Source organism: Ovis aries, chromosome 18, assembly GCF_016772045.2.
Source record: "Ovis aries strain OAR_USU_Benz2616 breed Rambouillet chromosome 18, ARS-UI_Ramb_v3.0, whole genome shotgun sequence".
In the NCBI taxonomy this organism is placed as follows: domain Eukaryota; kingdom Metazoa; phylum Chordata; class Mammalia; order Artiodactyla; family Bovidae; genus Ovis; species Ovis aries.
In genome coordinates this window covers 54,101,748-54,121,925 of record NC_056071.1, presented here as the reverse complement: position 1 = coordinate 54,121,925, position 20,178 = coordinate 54,101,748, and the positions used below count along the sequence as shown (strand labels likewise).

At 41.6% G+C, this 20,178-nt stretch overlaps 2 protein-coding genes across 5 annotated transcripts in view; one reads left to right on the top strand and one right to left on the bottom strand.

Annotated features, from left to right (window-relative positions):
- The window catches only part of CATSPERB (cation channel sperm associated auxiliary subunit beta), a 134,499-nt gene extending 123,730 nt beyond the window's left edge, over positions 1–10,769 (top strand). The window contains 4 exon segments of the mRNA XM_060401528.1: positions 679–814; positions 3,470–3,570; positions 4,572–4,646; positions 10,566–10,769. Coding sequence (XP_060257511.1) covers positions 679–814; positions 3,470–3,570; positions 4,572–4,646; positions 10,566–10,769 — 516 coding nt within the window.
- A 41-nt stretch (positions 10,770–10,810) lies between these two features.
- Positions 10,811–20,178, bottom strand: part of LOC101112168 (U3 small nucleolar RNA-associated protein 14 homolog A) — a 45,328-nt gene continuing 35,960 nt past the window's right edge. For all 4 annotated transcript variants that reach the window (XM_060401888.1, XM_060401889.1, XM_060401887.1 and 1 more), the window contains one exon: positions 10,811–15,004. In XM_060401888.1, the coding sequence (XP_060257871.1) occupies positions 12,335–14,632 (2,298 nt within the window). In that variant the 5' untranslated portion in view covers positions 14,633–15,004 and the 3' untranslated portion in view covers positions 10,811–12,334. The remainder of the gene's footprint in view (positions 15,005–20,178) is intronic.

Sequence of the window (20,178 nt, the reverse complement as noted above, 5' to 3'; positions counted from 1 at the left end):
ACTGGCAGGGAGAGGGCTTTAGGAAGACCCAGTTCTTACAGCTTTCCTTATAGTCCAACTCTCACATCCATACATGACTGCTGGAAAAACCATAGCCTTGACTAGATGGACCTTTGTTGGCAAAGTAATGTCTCTGCTTTTTAGTATGCTGTCTAGGTTGGTCATAACTTTTCTTCCAAGGAGTAAGTGTCTTTTAATTTCATGGCTGCAGTCATCATCTACAGAGATTTTGGAGCCCAAAAAAATAAAGTCTGCCACTGTTTCCACTATTTCTCCATCTATTTCCCATGAAGTGATGGGACCAGATACCATGATCTTTGTTTTCTGAATGTTGAGCTTTAAGCCAACTTTTTCACTCTCCTCATACAGTACCTTACAGTTCATACAGTACCTTAAGGGATATGGGTTAGTCAAAAAATCATCATAGCAAATTCCTATGGGAAGAAAAAAGGTCAATAGAAAGATATGAGTTTTGCTACCACAGTGTTTGCATATTACTTTTGAAATTCACACTGATTCTGCTGTAAGACAGATTTTTTTTCATGACCTGAGAAGGCAGAAATTCTCTCAGAAGCACACTTAATTTAGAATAGCCAAATTCTATTCATCCTTTTCCAGGAAATGAAATTAGTATTCAAGTTTCCAAATTTATACTCATTCTTGACATTTGCATTTTAGGTTCCTCGTTTTAAGTTTCCAGTTATACAATATCCAGTTTCTTTGCAAGTTTACAGTGAAGATGGGAATTTCCCAGTGGAAACTCCATACTTGGTTACTGTGACTGAAGTGAATAACAGGGAAAACTGGAACCTAAGTAGGATTTGCTTTCTTCTACAATTGTTGCAGCTATAAGTACTGTGGTCTTGGGGCTTCCCAGGTTGTGTAGTGGTAAAGAATCCACCTGCCAATGCAGGAGATGCAAGAGATGTGGGTTCAAGCCCCAGGTCAGGAAGATCCCTGGAATAGGAATTGCAACCCACTCCAGTATTCTTGCCTGGAAAGTTCCATGGACAGAAGAGTCTGGTGGGGTACAGTCCATGGGGCTGCAAAGAGTCGGATACGACTGAGCACAGCACACACACTGTTGTTATTACCTAGAGAAGTGGTTTACAAAAACTTTTTACCCAAAAGATAATCAAGAGGTCTTTGGAAAAGAAGTTTAATCAGTTATTATATCACTGTTCATGCTACTTCTATCATCTCACACTTTTTTTTTAAATACAGTGCAATGATTCAGTTGTACATATATTTATATATTCTTTTTCAAATTCTTTACCCTTTATGAATTATTACAAAATATTGAGTAGATTCCCCTGTGCTATACAATAGGTCCTTGATGGTGATCTGTTTTGTAAATAGTTCTATATATATGTTAATCCCCACCTCCTAGTTTATCCCTTCTTCCCCTTTCCCCTTTGTTAACCATAAGTTTGTTCTCTGTGTCTGTGTCTCACACTTATTTCATCATCACTTCAGTGACCTGGATTCAGGGCCATTATCTAGATTAGCAGCAAAAACGATTGACTGAGTTTGTGCCACATGTTGGTCTGGCGTCTCCTTTCATTGCTTGTATGGAGGAAGATATAAAAGGTGTTGCCAGATTATTCATAGGATCTATCTTCTAATTATATAAGAAAAGTTTATTAAATAGCTTATGATAAAATAACTGAAATAATGCAGAAGTATTTCTAAATAAGTAAAATGAAATCTACCAAAATTCAATTTTACCTCAAATACATAATTTTTTGTTGCACATTTGTGTTTGTTCATGAATGCGTACTTTTAAGGAGATTGATGGGTAGATAGATTGATAGATCAATAAATGGAGTTAAATGAAATTTCTAAATGTGACCAAATATCCAGACATTTCATATTCTGTGAGTCGTACTCTGACCCACATATGAATTTTTGAAATGAAAAATTGAGCAAAGAGAATTAGTAAACATTTTGCTTTAACTAACATCCTCATTTTCTGTGGTTTGCTGAAACCTGTTCTCTTTGAGCGCCAATTGTTAAATATTCAAGCATTTTGGCATACTGGTTGTTACACACTAGTTGCTTAAAGTTAGTCATGAAGAGGATATTCACACCCTGTATGGAAAGTAGGGAAACCTCCTATGCTGTTGGTAGGAATGTAAATTGGTACAATTACTATGGAGAACAGTGTGGAGGTTTCTTAAAAAAACTAAAGAGAGAACTGTCACATGACCCAGCAATCCCACTCCTGGGCGTCTATCCCAAAAGAACTATAATTGAAAAAGATACAATGCACCCCTCTGTTCATAGCAGCACTATTTGCAATAGCCAAGACATGAAGCAACCTAAGTGCCCGCGGACAGATGAATGGATAAAGATGTGAGATACACATATATATATATATATAGACATAGAGAGAGAGAGAGACATATATATAGATGGACTATTGCTCAGCCATAAAATGAATGAAATAATGCCATCTGCAGTAACATAGATGGACCTAGTGATTATCACACTAGGCAAAGTAAGGAAGAAAAAGACAAATATCATATGATATCACTTATATGTGGAATCTGAAATATGTTACAAATGAACTTATTTTCAAAACAGAAGAAAACTCATTGACATAGTAAACAAATTTATGGTTACCAAAGGGGAAAAGGGATGGGAGAAGGAGAAATTAAGAGTTTGGGATTAGCAGATACAAACTACTATATATAAACTAAATAACTAAACAAGTCTCATCGTATAACACAAGAAACTATATTCAATATCCTGTTATACCCTATAATAGAAAAGACTACGAAAAAGAACATATATATATATATATACTGAATCACTTTGCTATATACTAGGAATTAACATAATATTTTTTTCTAACATTTAAATCAACTATACTTCAACTTAAACTTTTTTTTAATTTAGAAAAGAATATTCACATCCTGAAAAGTGGCAGATGCTGCCATCAGAGGTTTTTTCCCCCCTTTAGATCCCATGTACCATTACACCACTGCAATCTCTAACCCCTACACTACATATATAGTTTTAGAAAGAATTATGAGAAAACAGGAGTAACTGATCATTTCCTTTGGAAAAGATTTTGGTGATGTTATTGTGGAACTTCTCTGCTACCTTACTGGAAATCATTTACCAACTAAGGTAGTCCTGAAATTATTTCATTGCCAAATATCCAAAATATAGGCTGATCAGGACTAGTCAAGAGCATAGGGCAGGAAAGAAAGGTCAGTCTGGATTAAGGTGGTCAGAGATCTTGTCCTTCTTGATGATGCCCCTGAGAAGATACCCTGTCATATGCTAGGGCTAATTTCCTGTAAATATATTCTCCACCAAGTCAAGAAGAACTAAAACTATGAAAGAATTTAGCCATGTTATAGAGTGGAATCTTTCATTGTACCTTAATGTACTTAAGAAACTTTATGCAGAATGAGAAAATAGCATACATGTGCTTAAAATACACTTGGTGTGATTTTAGGACATACTGTGCCAGAAAACGTTAAAAAAATGAAGACCTACTTAGAATCGATTCTTTCTGCTCCAGTGTATAATCCTTTAGGCCTCAACTTAAGTATAAAAGTAAGTTGACATTTGTATTTTCCCTATTTTGGGTTTAGATAGGACCTTTATGTCTTTGTTTTTAAAGTTTAGTTATCTATGAATGGTGGAAACAGCATCTGAGAAGTGTGTGGAGGCTTTCCTCCATTTCCCTTGATGCCATTATTTCTATAGATACCTTAATGTTGAATTTAACATTAACTTACCATTTTTTGAGCTGAAATACAAGACTAATGGATTATCAAGGTGGAACAGATAAGGTGTTTCCCAAAGTTAGTGGAAACGGATTCACCGTTCTTCACCTTGACATACACAGACACGTCTTCTGGGTCCAGCTGCCTCTAAGAACACAGCAGGTTGACATAATCTAGGTAATTGTTGTGAAAGCCAATAAAAGTTAGGGGACATATTAAAACCATATATGTGGACTAGCCCAAAGCACTCCTCAAGGCCTTGTTAGACTTTATGTGTCTGTGAACCTGCTGTGTAGCACACGGAGCTCAGCTAGGTGGTCTGTGATGACCTTGATGGGTGGGATGGATAGGGGGGCAGAGAGGGGAGCACAAGAGGCAGGGGATATATATATATATATATATACATATATATATATATGTATATATATATACAGCTGACTCACTGTAGAGCAGAGACTAACACAACACTGAAAAGAAATTATACTCCAATTTTTGAAAAATCTACCCCAAAACCCCAGCACATGTATACCTTAAATGTATATTTTTATTTGCCAATAATACCTCAGTAGAGCTGTAGGGAAAATAAATAAAACAGAATGAATATGAAAGAAAAAGAAAAAAGTATCAGCTATCGAGTCCCTCTGCTTCAAACTCTTGTCCTTCTCCTTCCATTTTTATCTTGTTATATGAAGTATATGCTCAAGAAGCTTAGAAAAGAGATGGGAATTTTTCTATGCAGCATCAGTAGGGAAAGTAACCCCAGTGTATATTTTACTTAAAGGAACATAAATGTCGATGTTGCTAATGCCTGGTGTATTTTTTCCACAGGGATCTGAGCTCTTTCACTTCAGAGTGTCTGTTGTTCCAGGGGTCTCTTTCTGTAACTTAGTTGAAGAATTTCAGGTACAGTGAAGGCACAGATATCCAGTGGGGTGATGGCTGGGGAAGTAATATGACAGGCATCCGTCCAGCACACTGAAGAGAAAAAAAGGACAGAATGTATATGATGGACAAGGCTCAGAGATGGGGGTCCTGGAGACTGGAGGTGACATCATCAGCAAGGGTGAAATCAGAGTCCTCGATAGGTCTCAGGACCAGTTGATGCTGGGAAAGTTGTAATAATTGCCTGTCTTTGTTTTTGTTCCCTCCTCACTTTCCATATTTAGCCATTTTCTGATCCCTCCGACTATCTCCCCACAGAGACCTCGGCCTATAACATTTTAGTTTCCAGCATTATCCTCCCTTTGGTTATTTGCATTGTGATAATAGAGTCTTATATGCTCCCAAAGCCATCAAGATCCAAAAGAATTGGAAACCAAAGTCAGTCTCCTCAAATCACCCTCTGATATTCAATGACTCATTTTTGCTTACTTGCATAATGGTATCTGCTGCCTATGGGGGTGTAGAGGAATGTGAATTTAATTAGTTAATGGCTCATTCACTGTCAAATACCAACACAACATTATCAAAAACAAAAGCTCTCAACTCTCTCCTTTTCCTTTTTCTGTCCTGGCCCTGCCTCAGTAATAAGTCTGCACCAGATGGGTGGCCAAAGCAGCAGTGTAGATAAGATCCGGAGAGAAAATCCATCCCACTAGAAAGAGGATCCAGAAAAAGAAGTACCTGTCATATGAGGAGCCTAAGAGAAAATCCTCATTATTTTTCTCTTTTTTCTCACCTCTTTGTCCCATGGTCAGCCCCAGTTTCATGGAAGAGCACAATAATACGGGGAGATAAAACTCTAATGAATTAGATTCATGAATCCACAGAAGCAAGAAGAAAGTTGTTCAACATCCTTAATGTACTGAGGACAGTCACAGTGTAGGGAGGAAGGACTATCTACCCAGAATTCTGTATCTAGTGAAAATATCCTTCAGGAATGAGAGGGAAATAAAGGTATTTTCAGGTGAAGGAACAATAAAGTAATCTACTGTAGGCAGAACTTCTCTAAAAAAAAAAAAATGCATAACGAAGTTCTTCAGGCTAAGAAGACGAGTCAGCAGAGATACAAAGTTTCAGGAATGAAGGAAGAATTACAAAAATGAATGAAAGAAAAATAGGAAGTGATTGCACAGTTAATAAAGAAAGAGAATCATTAAGAAACAATCGAAAAAGATAAAGTTTCTTAAATCATGCTTTTGAAAGTATCCTGAAACAATGGGATGCAAAACAAAATCTTGGCTTTTTTTCTCATCATAAAGGACATTATTGAAATCACTGACAAAATGTGAATAAGATCTGTAGATTAGAAAGTAGCATTGTTTCAGAGTTAATATCTTGGTTTTTATAATTGCACTCTGAGTGAATCCTTTCAATTTGTGTTAAAGAAGCACAAACTGAAGTATTTTGATGATAAAAAGATGTCTAGAACATACTTTTCTGTGATTCTGGCGTTCAACCTTTTTTAAAAACTTCTCATGGAATATTTAGATAATCATAGAAGACTGGAAGGGAAACATTTAAAGAAAAACTGTCCACAATGAGGTACCACTTCACACCAGTCAGAATGGCTGCGATCCAAAAATCTGCAAGCAATAAATGCTGGAGAGGGTGTGGAGAAAAGGGAACCCTCCTACACTGTTGGTGGGAATGCAAACTAGTACAGCCACTATGGAGAACAGTGTGGAGATTCCTTAAAAAATTGCAAATAGAACTACCTTATGACCCAGCAATCCCTCTTCTGGGCATACACACCGAGGAAACCAGAATTGAAAGAGACACATGTACCCCAATGTTCATCGCAGCACTGTTTATAATAGCCAGGACATGGAAACAACCTAGATGTCCATCAGCAGATGAATGGATAAGAAAGCTGTGGTACATATACACAATGGAGTACTACTCAGCCGTTAAAAAGAATTCATTTGAATCAGTTCTGATGAGATGGATGAATCTGGAGCCGATTATACAGAGTGAAGTAAGCCAGAAAGAAAAACACCAATACAGTATACTAACACATATATATGGAATTTAGGAAGATGGCAATGACGACCCTGTATGCAAGACAGGGAAAGAGACACAGATGTGTATAACGGACTTTTGGACTCAGAGGGAGAGGGAGAGGGTGGGATGATTTGGGAGAATGACATTCTAACATGTATACTATCATGTGAATTGAATTGCCAGTCTATGTCTGACGCAGGATGCAGCATGCTTGGGGCTGGTGCATGGGGATGACCCAGAAGGATGTTATGGGGAGGGAGGTGGGAGGGGGGTTCATGTTTGGGAATGCATGTAAGAATTAAAGTTTTTAAAATTTAAAAAATAAAAAACTAAAAAAAAAAAAAATAAATAAAAAAATAAATGAGAAGGCAACTTTGACATTTGAAATAAAAATAATAAATAAAAAATAAAAATTAAAAAAAAAAAAAAGAACTTTAGAGACAGAAATTTAGCTGGAGAATACATGATTTCAGGGGCGATAGGGTTTCCACTCTCAGAAATGTATAGAAGTGAAAGTGGAAGTCACTGAGTGGTGTCCAATTCTTTGCGACTCCATGGACTATACAGTCCATGGAATTCTCTAGGCCAGAATACTGCAGTGGGTAGCCTTTCCCTTCTCCAGGGTATCTTCCCAACCCAGGGGTTGAACCCAGGTCTCCCGCATTGCAGGCGGATTCCTTACCAGCTGAGCCACAAGGGAAGCCCTAGAAATGTATTAGATGGCTTAACTGAAGAAATGAAATTTTCATATTGTCCAGTTGGTAAAGTCACTAAAATTTTGTTTTAGGTAGAAATGGGTAAGGAAGGCATTCTGGGTGGAAAGAATGACAGCAGCAAAGATACAGATACAGAGAGGCATTAAGCAATCATTTCAGTAGTAGATCCATTTGGCTGGAATGGAAAGTTATATACATGAAAGTGGGTAGGTTAGGGTCCCATTGTGGAAGACCTCAAATGTCAGAATGAGAACTTAGGAAAATTCCTATCAGCAATGAGAAGCTATTAAACATTTCTGGAAAGGAGTGTTTAGGGATGAGCACATGATCTACAACTGTGCAATCCCAGTGCTTTCGCACTAAGTGCCAAGATGTGAACTTGCTCTTTCTTAATGACGTTGAACAAGGAAGCTTGCAGCCTCAGGAGCTACTTATCAAGCCGTAGGACTGTTAGGACTTTGGAGGGAGTTATCTGATACTGAGGAAGCAGAACAGAGACAGAAGAAAAATAGATTATGATTACAATGGATTATTTCCTCTGGTCTTCCTAACTTTAGCATTTTCTTTAGAGAAAAGCAGACTCATTTTTTGCAGTTACGTGCAGCGCACAATTGTCTTCCTCACAGATCACAAACAGATTAGATCTTCAGATCTTACAAAGCTAATTATCCAACCTCCTCTGATGGGCCACCTTTAAAAGACTTTTGTTGTCTTGGAGCACCATACCAAAAACCACAAGTAGTATATCACATTCAATAGGTAATATTTTTCTATAAAAGTGAAGTGAAGTCGCTCAGTCGTGTCTGACTTTTCGCAACCCCATGGACTGTAGCCTGCCAGGCTCCTCCATCCATGGGATTTTCCAAGCTAGAGTACTGGAGTGGGTTGCCATTTCCTTCAATCCCCAATAAATATTGAAGCACTGGGTACATAGTCTGAGCCTCCAAGTACAACAGGACATGATTAAACCAGCTGGTCCATTACCATGAAGATAATTATCTTCTCACATTTGAAGCAGTTTCTCACTGCTTTCCACACCACTTGCCAGAGCCAACTTTTAAATTCTGTTGCTTTCAATACCTCATTTTTGGTACTACTTCTAAACAGTCAAGGCTTCCTCATAGCTCAGTTGGTAAAGAATCCACCTGCAATGCAGGAGACCCCAGTTCAATTCTTGAGTTGGGAATATCCACTGAAGAAGGGATAGGCTACCCACTCCAATATTCTGGCCTGGAGAATTTCATGGACTGTAGAGTCCAAAATGGAGAAGGCAATGGCACCCCATTCCAGTACTCTTGCCTGGAAAATCCCATGATGGAGGAGCCTGGTGGGCTGCAGTCCATGGGGTCGCTAAGTTGGACATGACTGAGCAACTTCACTTTCACTTTTCACCTTCATGCATTGGAGAAGGAAATGGCAACCCACTCCAGTGTTCTTGCCTGGAGAATCCCAGGGACGAGGGAGCCTGGTGGGCTGCCGTCTATGGGGTCGCACAGAGTCAGACACGACTGAAGCGACTTAGCAGTAGCAGCAGAGTCCAAAGAGTCAGACATGACTGAGCGACTTTCACCTTCAACTAGACGGTCAAGATTCTTCTGGTCGAAAATAAAGCAGTCTCTCTTTTTTTTTTTTTTTAAGTTGTTTTATAGACAGACCAATGTTTTACAAAGATCAATCTGGCAATGTTATTATGTCAACATGAATTGACAGCATGGAAAGGAGGCTATTTATACAAAGTAAGGTAATAAAATTCCAAATAGCAATATCAAAAGCAGAACAGAAAGAACCTGAAAAAATTATTTTAAAAATTAATAGCTATAGGATTGCTTCTTAAAAACATATATACCCTTAGGTCACTGAAGGATGGTGATTCCTTGAACTTGAGCTATACACTGAAGCAGCTTTTTAATCCTTTATCTTGTCCTGGCATTTTCCCACATTCCCACATCCTGTTTCTATTCATCTCTACTTTATTCTGCCTCAAAAGATAGTCTTGCTTCTTACTTCACAGGGAAAACACAAGCTTGAACCATTTTACTCTCCATATGCCCCCATTTCTACCTGTAGCGTACATGGCAGCCATCCTTCCCTCTAGTCTCAGAAGATCCTTGCTTCTGTCAGTGCTCCTGTCTCCCCTCTAGGAACTTGTGTTTATTAATTATCCTCTCAGGCAGAGGAAACATTTTGAATATACAGAAATTTCCCAGTGTTGGCACTCATACTGAGAATTTTCTGAAGAGATGGTAGTCTGGAAGAGCACATGCTTATTTCCTCTACCTTGAATGTACCTTCTCCTCCTCCTCTCATTCTCCAAGGTTCAGATCGGGAAGCATGTTCCCTGGTTACTCTAAGCAGTCAGGCACTTCTCACCATGTTCCATGTTCCCTGATAGCTCAGTCGGTGAAGAGTCAGCTTGCAATGCAGGAGACCCCGGTTCGATTCCTGGGTCAGGAAGATCAGCTGGAGAAGGGATAGGCTACCCATTCCAGTATTCTTGGGCTTCCCTTGTGGCTCAACTGGTAAAGAATCTGCCTGCAATGCAGGAGACCCAGTTTGATCCCTGGGTTTGGAAGATCCCTTGGAGAAGGGAAAGGCTACCCACTCCAGTATTCTGGCCTGGAGAATCCCATGGACTATACAGTCCATGGGGTTGCAAAGAGTCGGACATGACTGAGCCACTTGCACTTTCACCATGCTCCGATGGCACTTTGCCTGTTCCCCTGTGACTGAACACAGAACGTTTTCCTACTGCGTAAGTGTTCTGTCTGACCACCTCTGCCATTAAAGACAAATGATAGGGCTTTCCTGGTGACTCAGTAGTAAAGAATCTGCCTGCCAATGCAAGAGACATTGTGTGTGGGAAGATCCCACATGCCGTGGAGCAAGTAAGCCCAAGCATAGGAGAAAAGATTAAGAAGAAGAAGAAAAAAGATGAAAGATAAAGATATGGGATATAAATCGAATTATTATTCCCTATGTAACATGTGCACATTGTTACCTGTCAGATTGCCAAGAGACTGTTGAGGCTGAATATCTATATTGGTCTGGACAGAATATTGCTATATGAGTAGTAGTGTTTCCACCATTGCGTGAATCATGTCAAGTTCAATGTTTTGAATTGCTGAGCTCAGAAAACTTAAAGACTTTGCTTTCTCTGTTGCAGATTTATGTTGACGAAGTCCCTCTGCCATTTCCAGGACACACACTTATTGCTGTTGCAGCAGCTGTACTGCTAGGGGGATTAATTTTTATAGCATTTATGTTCCAAATACGTAATATCCACCCATGGGATATGTTCAAAAAACTGATTAGAAGAAACAATGTGAACCCCACAAATATCACTGCCAATTAGCTAGTTCATAGATGAAACTCTGAATAGTGAACAAATGATAATCATAATTTTCTCAATCCCTAGGAAAAAAATGTATTTTAATGTTAATGTAAAAATTAGATAAAATACTATACAATTAGCATTTTAACTCAAATTACACTCTGTCAACATGTTTACCATTCCATTCTCTTATTTTGGATACATAGAAAATTTCTATGTAACACTTAGAAGATTTTCCTTGAGATTTTTAAGAAAATGAAAAATGATAACCATCTCTTGGGGAACGGGTTTTCTGTATTTATTCGATAGCTTTTGTTGACTGGAGCCCATTCTGAGCCTTGTCCTTTTCAGATTAGAATGAGTAGAATGCAATCCTACCAGGGAAAGATAGGTGATAAAGGAGGCTCCTGTCCACGTGTGCATTCAGAACCTCACGGGAATTCCATTTGGGTTTTCTTGAGGCAACTTCAAAATCAGATTGTAACACCTAAAGAGGAGGAAATGTGACCCCATCATGGGGCTGAGTCTGGGGGAGGAACTGGTTTACAGAACTACATGTGACATGTAGAATTCCAAAAGATGCACCTCTGTGTGCTCTCAGAGCACCCGTTCCCAGGTCGTCAGAAGATGGCCAGTACATTTGGAGATCAGAGAGTTACACCCTCCTGGAAAAGCCCAGGAGCCACAGTCTGCTCTAGACAACGTGGGGCAAGGCTATGCATCCAGCCCAGGTGAGTCCAGTTCTGGGAACCACAAACCAGGGCCATGCCTGTGTATCCTGAAAGTTCTTCTGAGAGGACAGTGGGCAGGGTAGACCCAGCACTCAGACTCAGGAGCCAGACATTACAGGTTTGCCACTTCCTAGATGTATGACCTGAGAAAATCCTTTAATTTCTTTGTGCCTGAGTGTTTTCACCTGTAAAATGGGGTAATATTAATACCTACCTCATAGGGCTGTTGTGAAGGCCAAATGAATTAATACATACAAAGTAATTAGAACAGTGCCTGGCTTTGTGAATACTCTTAAGTGTTAGCTGTTGCTGTTCTGTTGCAGGTAATAGAAATCCATCCTGTCTAATTACAATGAAAGGGAAATTTATTGGAAGGATACTACAGGAAGCCAGAAAATCAAAGCAAAATCTGGACAAGGAGTGCTTGTCCGTGGGGAGGAAGGAGACTCATTCTGGGGACTTAGGAGACAGGAGTTTGTCAGCTCCTCAGAGCATCACTTGGGCTAGGGCTCCAGAGATTAAACATGGCACAGAGATTAAAAGTGTAAACTACAGAGTATGACAACCTGTGTTTCTTCTTTTAACAAATTTTTTTAACTACTTTAACATTTACTGAAAAGTTATTACAGTGGTACAGAGGATTCTCATATAACCCACACTCACTTGCCCCTGATATTAACATTTTTTTTCCAGTTAAATAGATAAAAATGCCTTTATTTCTGAAATGTGGCTTAACTACACCCATGGTGTGCTAAGCTTGTTTTGGAATCATCTTGCAGCTCCAAGTAAAACCAGGCCAGTGGAGGAACAGTCGGGGCTATTGGTTCCTGGCACCAAGGTGTCACTACTTCAGCAGTTCAATCCACACAGTTATTCTCCACGTTTCTTGTGACGTATGGAGAGTCGTTTTGGATTCCTCTGTACGACAGAGAGGTCCGACCTTGAGGAAGATTGGTAGCCCACATCTTCTGCTTTGATAGGCTTAATGATATGGCCTGGCTTGGTGACAACCCTGGGCATGGTCAGCTTTTGGAAGGCCCTCTGGGTGTTCCATGTAGACCCTATGGGGGTCTGGATGGTCCTTTCAAATTGTTGATGGTGCGTGAATGGATGCGGAAGCACCTGCACCTGATGAGCTGCTGCATGCATGTTCTGCTTCTCATTGATAACCACGTTTGGCAAATCCTTGTCTTTCCTTGGAGGACCCTCAGGGGCTCTAATGAGAAACCGGCGTCTCTTCTTGGCACTGGGCTTCAGGCCCATACCACCCCACTCGCCCCAGCCAGGCAGAGTCAGGTCCAGGTCCTTTGGCTTACTCGCCTCCACAGCTTCCCTCTTCTCTTTCAAGAAGTCTCTGATGACATCATCCCCAGCAAAAGCTTCCTTTATCATATGCCTTTGATCTCTCTCTTCTTCATCTTCCAACTCCTGTACAGTCGTGGGAACTGCCGAGGACTTCACGGAAGGCGATTTTGTGGTTAGGAGGTTCTGGAGATCAATCATTTGCTCCTTCCTTTTCTTCTCCTTGGGGGCTCCAATATGATTACTTCGATTCTTCTCCAACTGCAGCCCTTCCACTGCAGTTCTGGGAAGCTCCTTGTTTTCAATACACCCTTCTCTGCCCAGCTTCTCCAGCTCGTCCAGAGTCCGAGCTCTCTTTGGCCTCTGCAGCAACATGGGCTCCTCTTCCTCCCTGGCAGATTCCTCTCTCTGAGCTGTCCTCACTGAACTCAGTTCTTGCTTCCCTGACTGATGGTTCTCCGTGATGAGTTTCTGAGACAGTGCCCTCAATTCGGACAGCACCTCCTGGCTGCTGGGATCCTTTGTTACACGTCTGTGCACTGGCTCCGCCATGTGGTTGAGCTTAGACTTCTGTCTAAGTGATCGCCTTTCCTCAAATTCTTTCAAGAGAGTTTCTTCCTCCACTACTGCTCTTTCTTCCTCACTTTCAGAAGTCTCCTGGGCTTCAGGCTCAGCAGGGTCTTCCAGGTCTTTCTGGACCTCAGTCTCTTTGGCATCAATGAAGTGATTCTGGGACATCCAGGGGTTCAGTCCACTTGCCTTTATCTGCACCTCATTCACCATGTCAGGAACAAGAGTTTCTTCCTCTTCCTCCTGGCCTTCCTCCTCTTCCTCACTCTCAGAGGCCGCCCGGACCTTCTGCGTCAGCTCTTTGTTCCTGGATAGCTGTTCCTGCAGAGCCTGGCGAGCCTCCAGGTCATATTTGGCCATAATTGCCTTTGATTTTGCCCATTTCCCACTGTTCTGGTGTTTAAGGCTCATTCGCTCCATCATTCTGGCCTTGTCAAGTTTTTCTAGTTCTTCCAATGCCGCAGCAGGATTGACCTTCTGCAGCTTCTCAAAATCTTTTAAGGCTTGCTTGGCCTTTCCTTTCTTCAGAATTCTGTGATACTTTTTGCTTTTGATTCTCTTCTCTCTTCGAGCCCTGGCCTCATAGTAGGACTGCAGGGCCCGGGCCCTTTGAAGCTCTGCTCGGCGCATCTTTACCTCTTCCAGGCTCATAGCTTTGAGGGAGGCCTTTTCCACAGGAGTCAGTAAAGGATCTGTCACAGGCTGCTTGTTCTTATGGAGAAGATTAAAAATCTCCTGCTCCAGGGGAGTTCCTGCCTTCCAGCCACTGACCACATGTTCAATGGGAGCAAAGGCTGATTGGGGCTTGCTCAGGGGAAAAACCAGCCGTTCTGCTTGCCGGTTCTTCAGAACAACAGGATCCCATTTGGAGAGGATTTGGGAGCTTTTATTGAATGCCACTTCTCTGTGGATCCGCTCAATCTCTTCTCTGTGAAGTGGTAACTCTACAGTCTTCTTTGATTTCACTCGATTCAGCTGCTTTTTCACAGCAGCCAATGAGGATGAAGTTTTAACAGGCTCAAGCAGATCTGAAAGGACTAGCTTTTCTCCTGATCCTTCAGAACTTACACTGAACTCTGACACCTTCAGACTAGCCTCAGACCTCTCAGCCAATTTCTGCCTATCCTTTCCATTAAGTGAACTGATTGATTCCAGAAGCTTCTGATGCTTTCTTTCTCCATCATTGTCCCCTTCATCTTCACTGGTGCTCAAGGGGTAGTCTTTTGGCAAATCCTCTAGTTCTTTCTGTTGGTTTGAAGCCAGAAGGTTGCTCTCCGCAGCCTGGTTCGTGCTCATCTCAGCAGCCTGTCTCTCACATGGACCAGAAGCGGAAGTCGAAAGGTGATATTAACATCTTATAGCCTGGTTTTTATCTAGCTCCATCACCTGCAAACTGTGTGACCTCAGGAAAGTTATTAAGATTCTATCCTGTGGTCTACACTTTGGCTGTTTGAGCTGTAGATGCCATGTATGCATCTGTATTCCTGTGTGTTCAAAGATACCCCTGCTCAGCTAATTCATTCTTCATGTGACCACAAATTTATTCACCTCTTCCCTGAAAACAGTCCATCCAAAGTCATAGCTAATGATGGGATTCCAGAGATAATGTCATAGAGCCACTGTTCTTGGAGTCCAGAATCTCTAGGTGCTATCAGTTTCTCTTAATTTCTTGTCAAAAAGGAAGAAAATGGTGATAATTAGTACACTTTAGCAAAAGACAAAAAAAAAAAAAAAAAAGTGACTCTTTTATGACCCTGTAACTAAGCCCCTAAAGCTGACTTAGTTTATCTTAGGTTTATCTCTCCACCACACATTCCACGTGTTGCCTTGCCTCTGAAGTGTACCTCATTTGATTAGGATCCTTTGCCCAAAACAACAAAATGTCTTCATTCATGAAGGATCTGAGGCTTTGGCAATCAGATACCTATCACTCTGTAAGTTAGTTTCCATTGATTTTTTTTTTTTCAGTTTCTATGAATTTTTATCTTGGAGTATCCTTGGTAGTAAGTGTGTGGCCCAGAAGCCACCCAATTAATATTGGTCCTCACTGTTACAGGCTTCCCTTGTGGCTCAGCTGGTAAAGAATCTGCCTGCAATGTGGGAGATCTGGGTGCAATCCCTGGGTTGGGAAGATCCCCTGGAGAAGGGAAAGGCCGCACACTCCAGTATTCTGGCCTGGAGAATTCAATGGACTGTATAGCCCACGGTATCGCAAAGAGTCGGACACAACTGAGAGACCTTCACTTTTCCCTGTGTTAGAGCATCTCTATTTTTTCTCAGTAAGACTGATGATCCCCTCTTATGCCTGTTTTCCTAACACACAAAAACGGTTACGCGGCAGTCTTGGTGGGACCAGTGGGATCACCGTTGTGTTCACTGGTATTTTTACACTGGTTAGATAGGCCGCTTGATTAACAGAGTTCAAAAAGCAAAACTGTTGGCAGTGGCTTAAGTGAAATCTAAAAATAATCACATTCACTCTCCACCCCTTATTTCCCATTTTATTGTGTTCCAGCTATTGCAAGCATCCCTGTATACTGGGGATCTCCAACATGGAACATACATTTCATCCAGCGGGAGAAACCACAGTGTCCCCAAGACCACTGTGCATGAACCTTTGGTAGACTTCCTTGTCATAAGACCATCCACGTGTCTAGATGGCAGAGTAGCAATCATGCAATGGGGGCTTCCCTGGTGGTCCAGAAGTTAAGGGGGTGCAGCTTCAGTTCCTGGTTGGGAAACTAAGATCCCACATGCCTCATGGCCAAAAAACCAAAACATAAGACAGAAACAAAATTTCAAAAAAGACTTAAGAAAAAATAATGCTATGAATCCCCATCTACCCATTACCTCACTTCTTTTTGTGATGTGAATGACATTAGGGCCAGAGGCAAATTGTGAGGGATTAAAATGTCTAAGGTTCCAGTGTGCTGAAAAGATTGTTGTGTCTCTCTATGGGTAATTAAAATTTTAAGTGTTTGATTATAATACAACACTGAAATGTACGTGGAAATTAAATTAACTTCTTTCCAGACTTTCTGATTGGAAAAATTCCAAATTCATCAGAGCCTTACTATTCTCATTTTTTATTACCTCATTCCCTGTGTTGGTACATAAAGAGACAGAAATGGAGGAACACATGGTAGTAGATAAGACATGCCGAGCGAATGGGTACACATGCCTACTGTAAATAAAGATAATTCATCTTTTTTATGGAGCAAAAGGCAGCATGCTTACTGCCCATGATAAAAGACTCAGGTTCCCTAAGTTCAGGGTTCCTATCAGGTAATGCAACTCATCATGTGTGCACAAGTCATCTAGCCTGCTTTGTGTCACCCTAGGCAGATAGATAGGGAAACAGTGGAAATAGTGTCAGACTTTATTTTGGGGGACTCCAAAGTCACTGCAGATGGTGACTGGAGCCATGAAATTAAAAGATGCTTACTCCTTGGAAGGAAAGTTATGACCAACCTAGATAGCGTATTATAAAGCATATTACTACTTTGCCAACAAAGGTCCGTCTAGTCGAGGCTATGGTTCTTCCAGTGGTCATGTATGAATGTGAGAGTTGGACTGTGAAGAAAGCTGAGCGCCAAAAAATTGATGCTTTGGAACTGTGGTGTGGGAGAAGATTCTTGAGAGTCCCTTGGACTGCAAGGAGATCCAACCAGTCCATCCTAAAAGAGATCAGTCCTGGGTGTTCATTGGAAGGACTGATGCTAAAGCTGAAAGTCCAATACTTTGGCCACCTCATGCGAAGAGTTGACTCATTCAAAAGGACCCTGATGCTGGGAGGGATTGGGGGCAGGAGGAGAAGGGGACGACAGAGGATGAGATGGTTGGATGGCATCACCGACTCGATGGACATGAGTTGGGTAAACTCCGGGCATTGGTGATGGACAGGGAGGCCCGGCGTGCTGCAATTCGTGGGGTCGCAAAGAGTTGGACACGACTGAGCGACTGAACTGAACTGAACTGAACTGAGGACTCAGGTGCAAAGTGCGGCACAAAGATACTGATACTTTGGCTACTGCTGCTGTTGAAAGTAATGAGTTGTTTGTTTTGTCCCGGTGTCTTCTGTCCTCACCAGCATCACCACAACTACACTGTTACTTAGCAAGTAGGATAATATCTCAGATCCTTCACAGTTCTTGACACAAACAAGGCTTAAATTTGTTCACGGGGTCTACTGGGTCATGAGAGAAGAGTAACCAATTTGTACTGCAGCTGGAACTGGGCTAGATCCCACTCAAAGCTGTCCATTTTTTTGAACCAAAATTATTAGAGCAGAAATTCTAAATGGTATTCAGCCTCCCATTTCCAGGCATCGTTTGTCTTGGCAGTAGGAAACGTGCGGTTCTCTAACCTGTTCTTTACTTTGGAATGGGACATCACTATGGGATCCAGAATACTGAATACATCCAAACTTTGCTAAAGCGTATTCTTACTAACTTTGATTTTCTATTTCATCATTGAATCTTACCAAGAGACCTTAGGAAATTGTTTCTTTATGATCTTCAGGTCCAATTACATTGCAAGATGGTCGCCTGGCTCCCCACTTGACTGGGGCACAGAGTCACAGTGGCAGAAGTTACAGTGTGCCACTAAATGGCCAGGGGAAGGCCCATCCTCGGCACAGAAGCAACATGCCAGGTGCCAGGGCCTTCTAGGCACCATGGCTACGGTGCCCACTTGGCTGTCGTCATAATGAGCACAGGGGCTGTGGTCGTCTTCGGCACCTCTCGTTTCCATCAATATAAGGGATCCGTGTCTAAGTGCAGCACTACCTGCCTTCATCCAGTCCTACCAAGATGGCAGTCAAGAGCTTGGACGCCAGAGCAGGATCATCTACTTTGGAATGCTGTCTTTGCCACTTTCTAGCTGTGTCATCTTGAGAAAGTGACTTAACTTCTCTGTGTCTCAGTTTTATTGCCAACATAAAAATGACATTACTTGCCTCATTCGATTCCTTGGGAATTGAAGGAGCTAATAAATGTAAAGTGCTTAGAACAGAGCCTGGCATCTAGAAAGTGCTGTTAGACATGTTAGCTATTGTACAGGGAGTGTCAGGGAGCATATTTTAAAAGACTCAGATGCTTCCCTTATCGATCTGCTCTTAATGATGAAAAAAGGGAGAGAGACTTCTGGGTGTTATCAGTCTTTGAATTCTTCTCTCTCCACTGTATCAGGTGCTTTCTGGCCTTTCAGCATCACCTAACATAGTGCAGGTATTGGGCCCAATTTACATGAGTCAATCCAATCCCTTAGAACCCCAGCCAGCAGCCTTAGCTAGCATAACAAATACAGTCTCACTATGACAATGAATTTAAAATAATCACAAATTAGGTTCTTCAATTTTTTTTCAACCATTTCAAAAATTCCTGGTCCACAAACATTTCCTCTGAGTTTTAACAATAAAATGAGCATACTCTATAATTTGCAATTCTATGGTATAACTCTTTTCTTTTCTGATGGTGCTTAACACTCTCCTGTTTGAGTCAGAATCCACCATTTGACAATGAGTAGGGAAAAGGAGGGATTTTTAGGTTCAGTCTACAAGGGAAGCACAGCAGAAACTGGCATAGGTTTCACTGAAGGAAGAATTTAGATCTAAATAAGAATTTAGGTGACCTTTGCATCCGTGGGATCGCAAAGAGTCAGACAAAACTGAGCGACATAACAATAGCAACAAAACCACCACCGTTTTATTTTCTCAAGATGGTAGCCTGGGCTGGACTCAGCTGGGTGTTTCTGCTGGTCTTACCAATGACCCTCTTGTATATCCTCAGCTGGAGGACTGGCTGGAGACTCCGCTCAGCTGGGCCCCTGATGTCTGAGCTTCTTTCTCACTCCATGTAGTAGTCTCTGGACCTATTTCTTTTCTACCTGGCCCCTCTATGTGGCTTCTTTACCAGGTTAGTTGGACCTCTTACATGGCAGCTCAGGTCTCCTAAAAATGCAAAAGAGGAAACTGCCACGCTTGGGCCTAGTACTAGCATAACACCATCTACATTCTATTGGCTAGAGCCAATCACCAGCCTAGCCCAGATTTAAGGGAGGAGGACTATGCACAATCATAAATATTGAGAGATGAGGTTCACTGAAGGCCACCAAATGCAGGAGACTTATCAGAGAGCACCGTCCTCCAAAGGAACAAGTTTAGGCTTCTCTGTGTGCCAGGGCTACGATGCCCAAGATGTCTTCCTAACTCACACATCTGGCTCCTCAGCTGGGTTGACTGCAGCAGCTGGGTTCTGGCCAAGAGGCATCTGTCTCTCCATGTGGCATCTCCATGAAGCTATTAATAGCTCTGGCTTACTTACAGACTTGTAGTGTTCTAGTAATTGGACTTCTTACATGGCAGTTGGCTTCCCCCAGAACACTAAAGTGGGCACTGCCAGACTTTAACACTTGAGACTTCAAAATCTCAGAGTATCACTGCTTCATTCTACTGGTCAAGGTGGTCCCAATGCCAGCCCAGGTTCAAAGGCAGGAGAAACAGACTCCACCTCTTTTGAGTGGCAAGGTGACATGGCAGAAGAGCCTATACGGTTAGGAGGGATTATTTCAGTCATTTGTGGAGGTATAAAGGGCTCCCCAGGTGGCATTAGTGGGAAAGAACCCACCTGCCAATGCAGGAGATCCCGGAGATAAGGATTCAATCCCTGGGTCGGGAAGATCTCCTCCCTGGATGAGGGCATGGCAATCCACTCCAGTATTCTTGCCTGGAGAATCCCATGCAGAGGAGACTAGCAGGCTACAGTCCATAGGGTCACAAAAAGTCAGACACAACTGAAGTACACACTTGGAAATATAATCTACCACTTTGATGTTCACTAGCA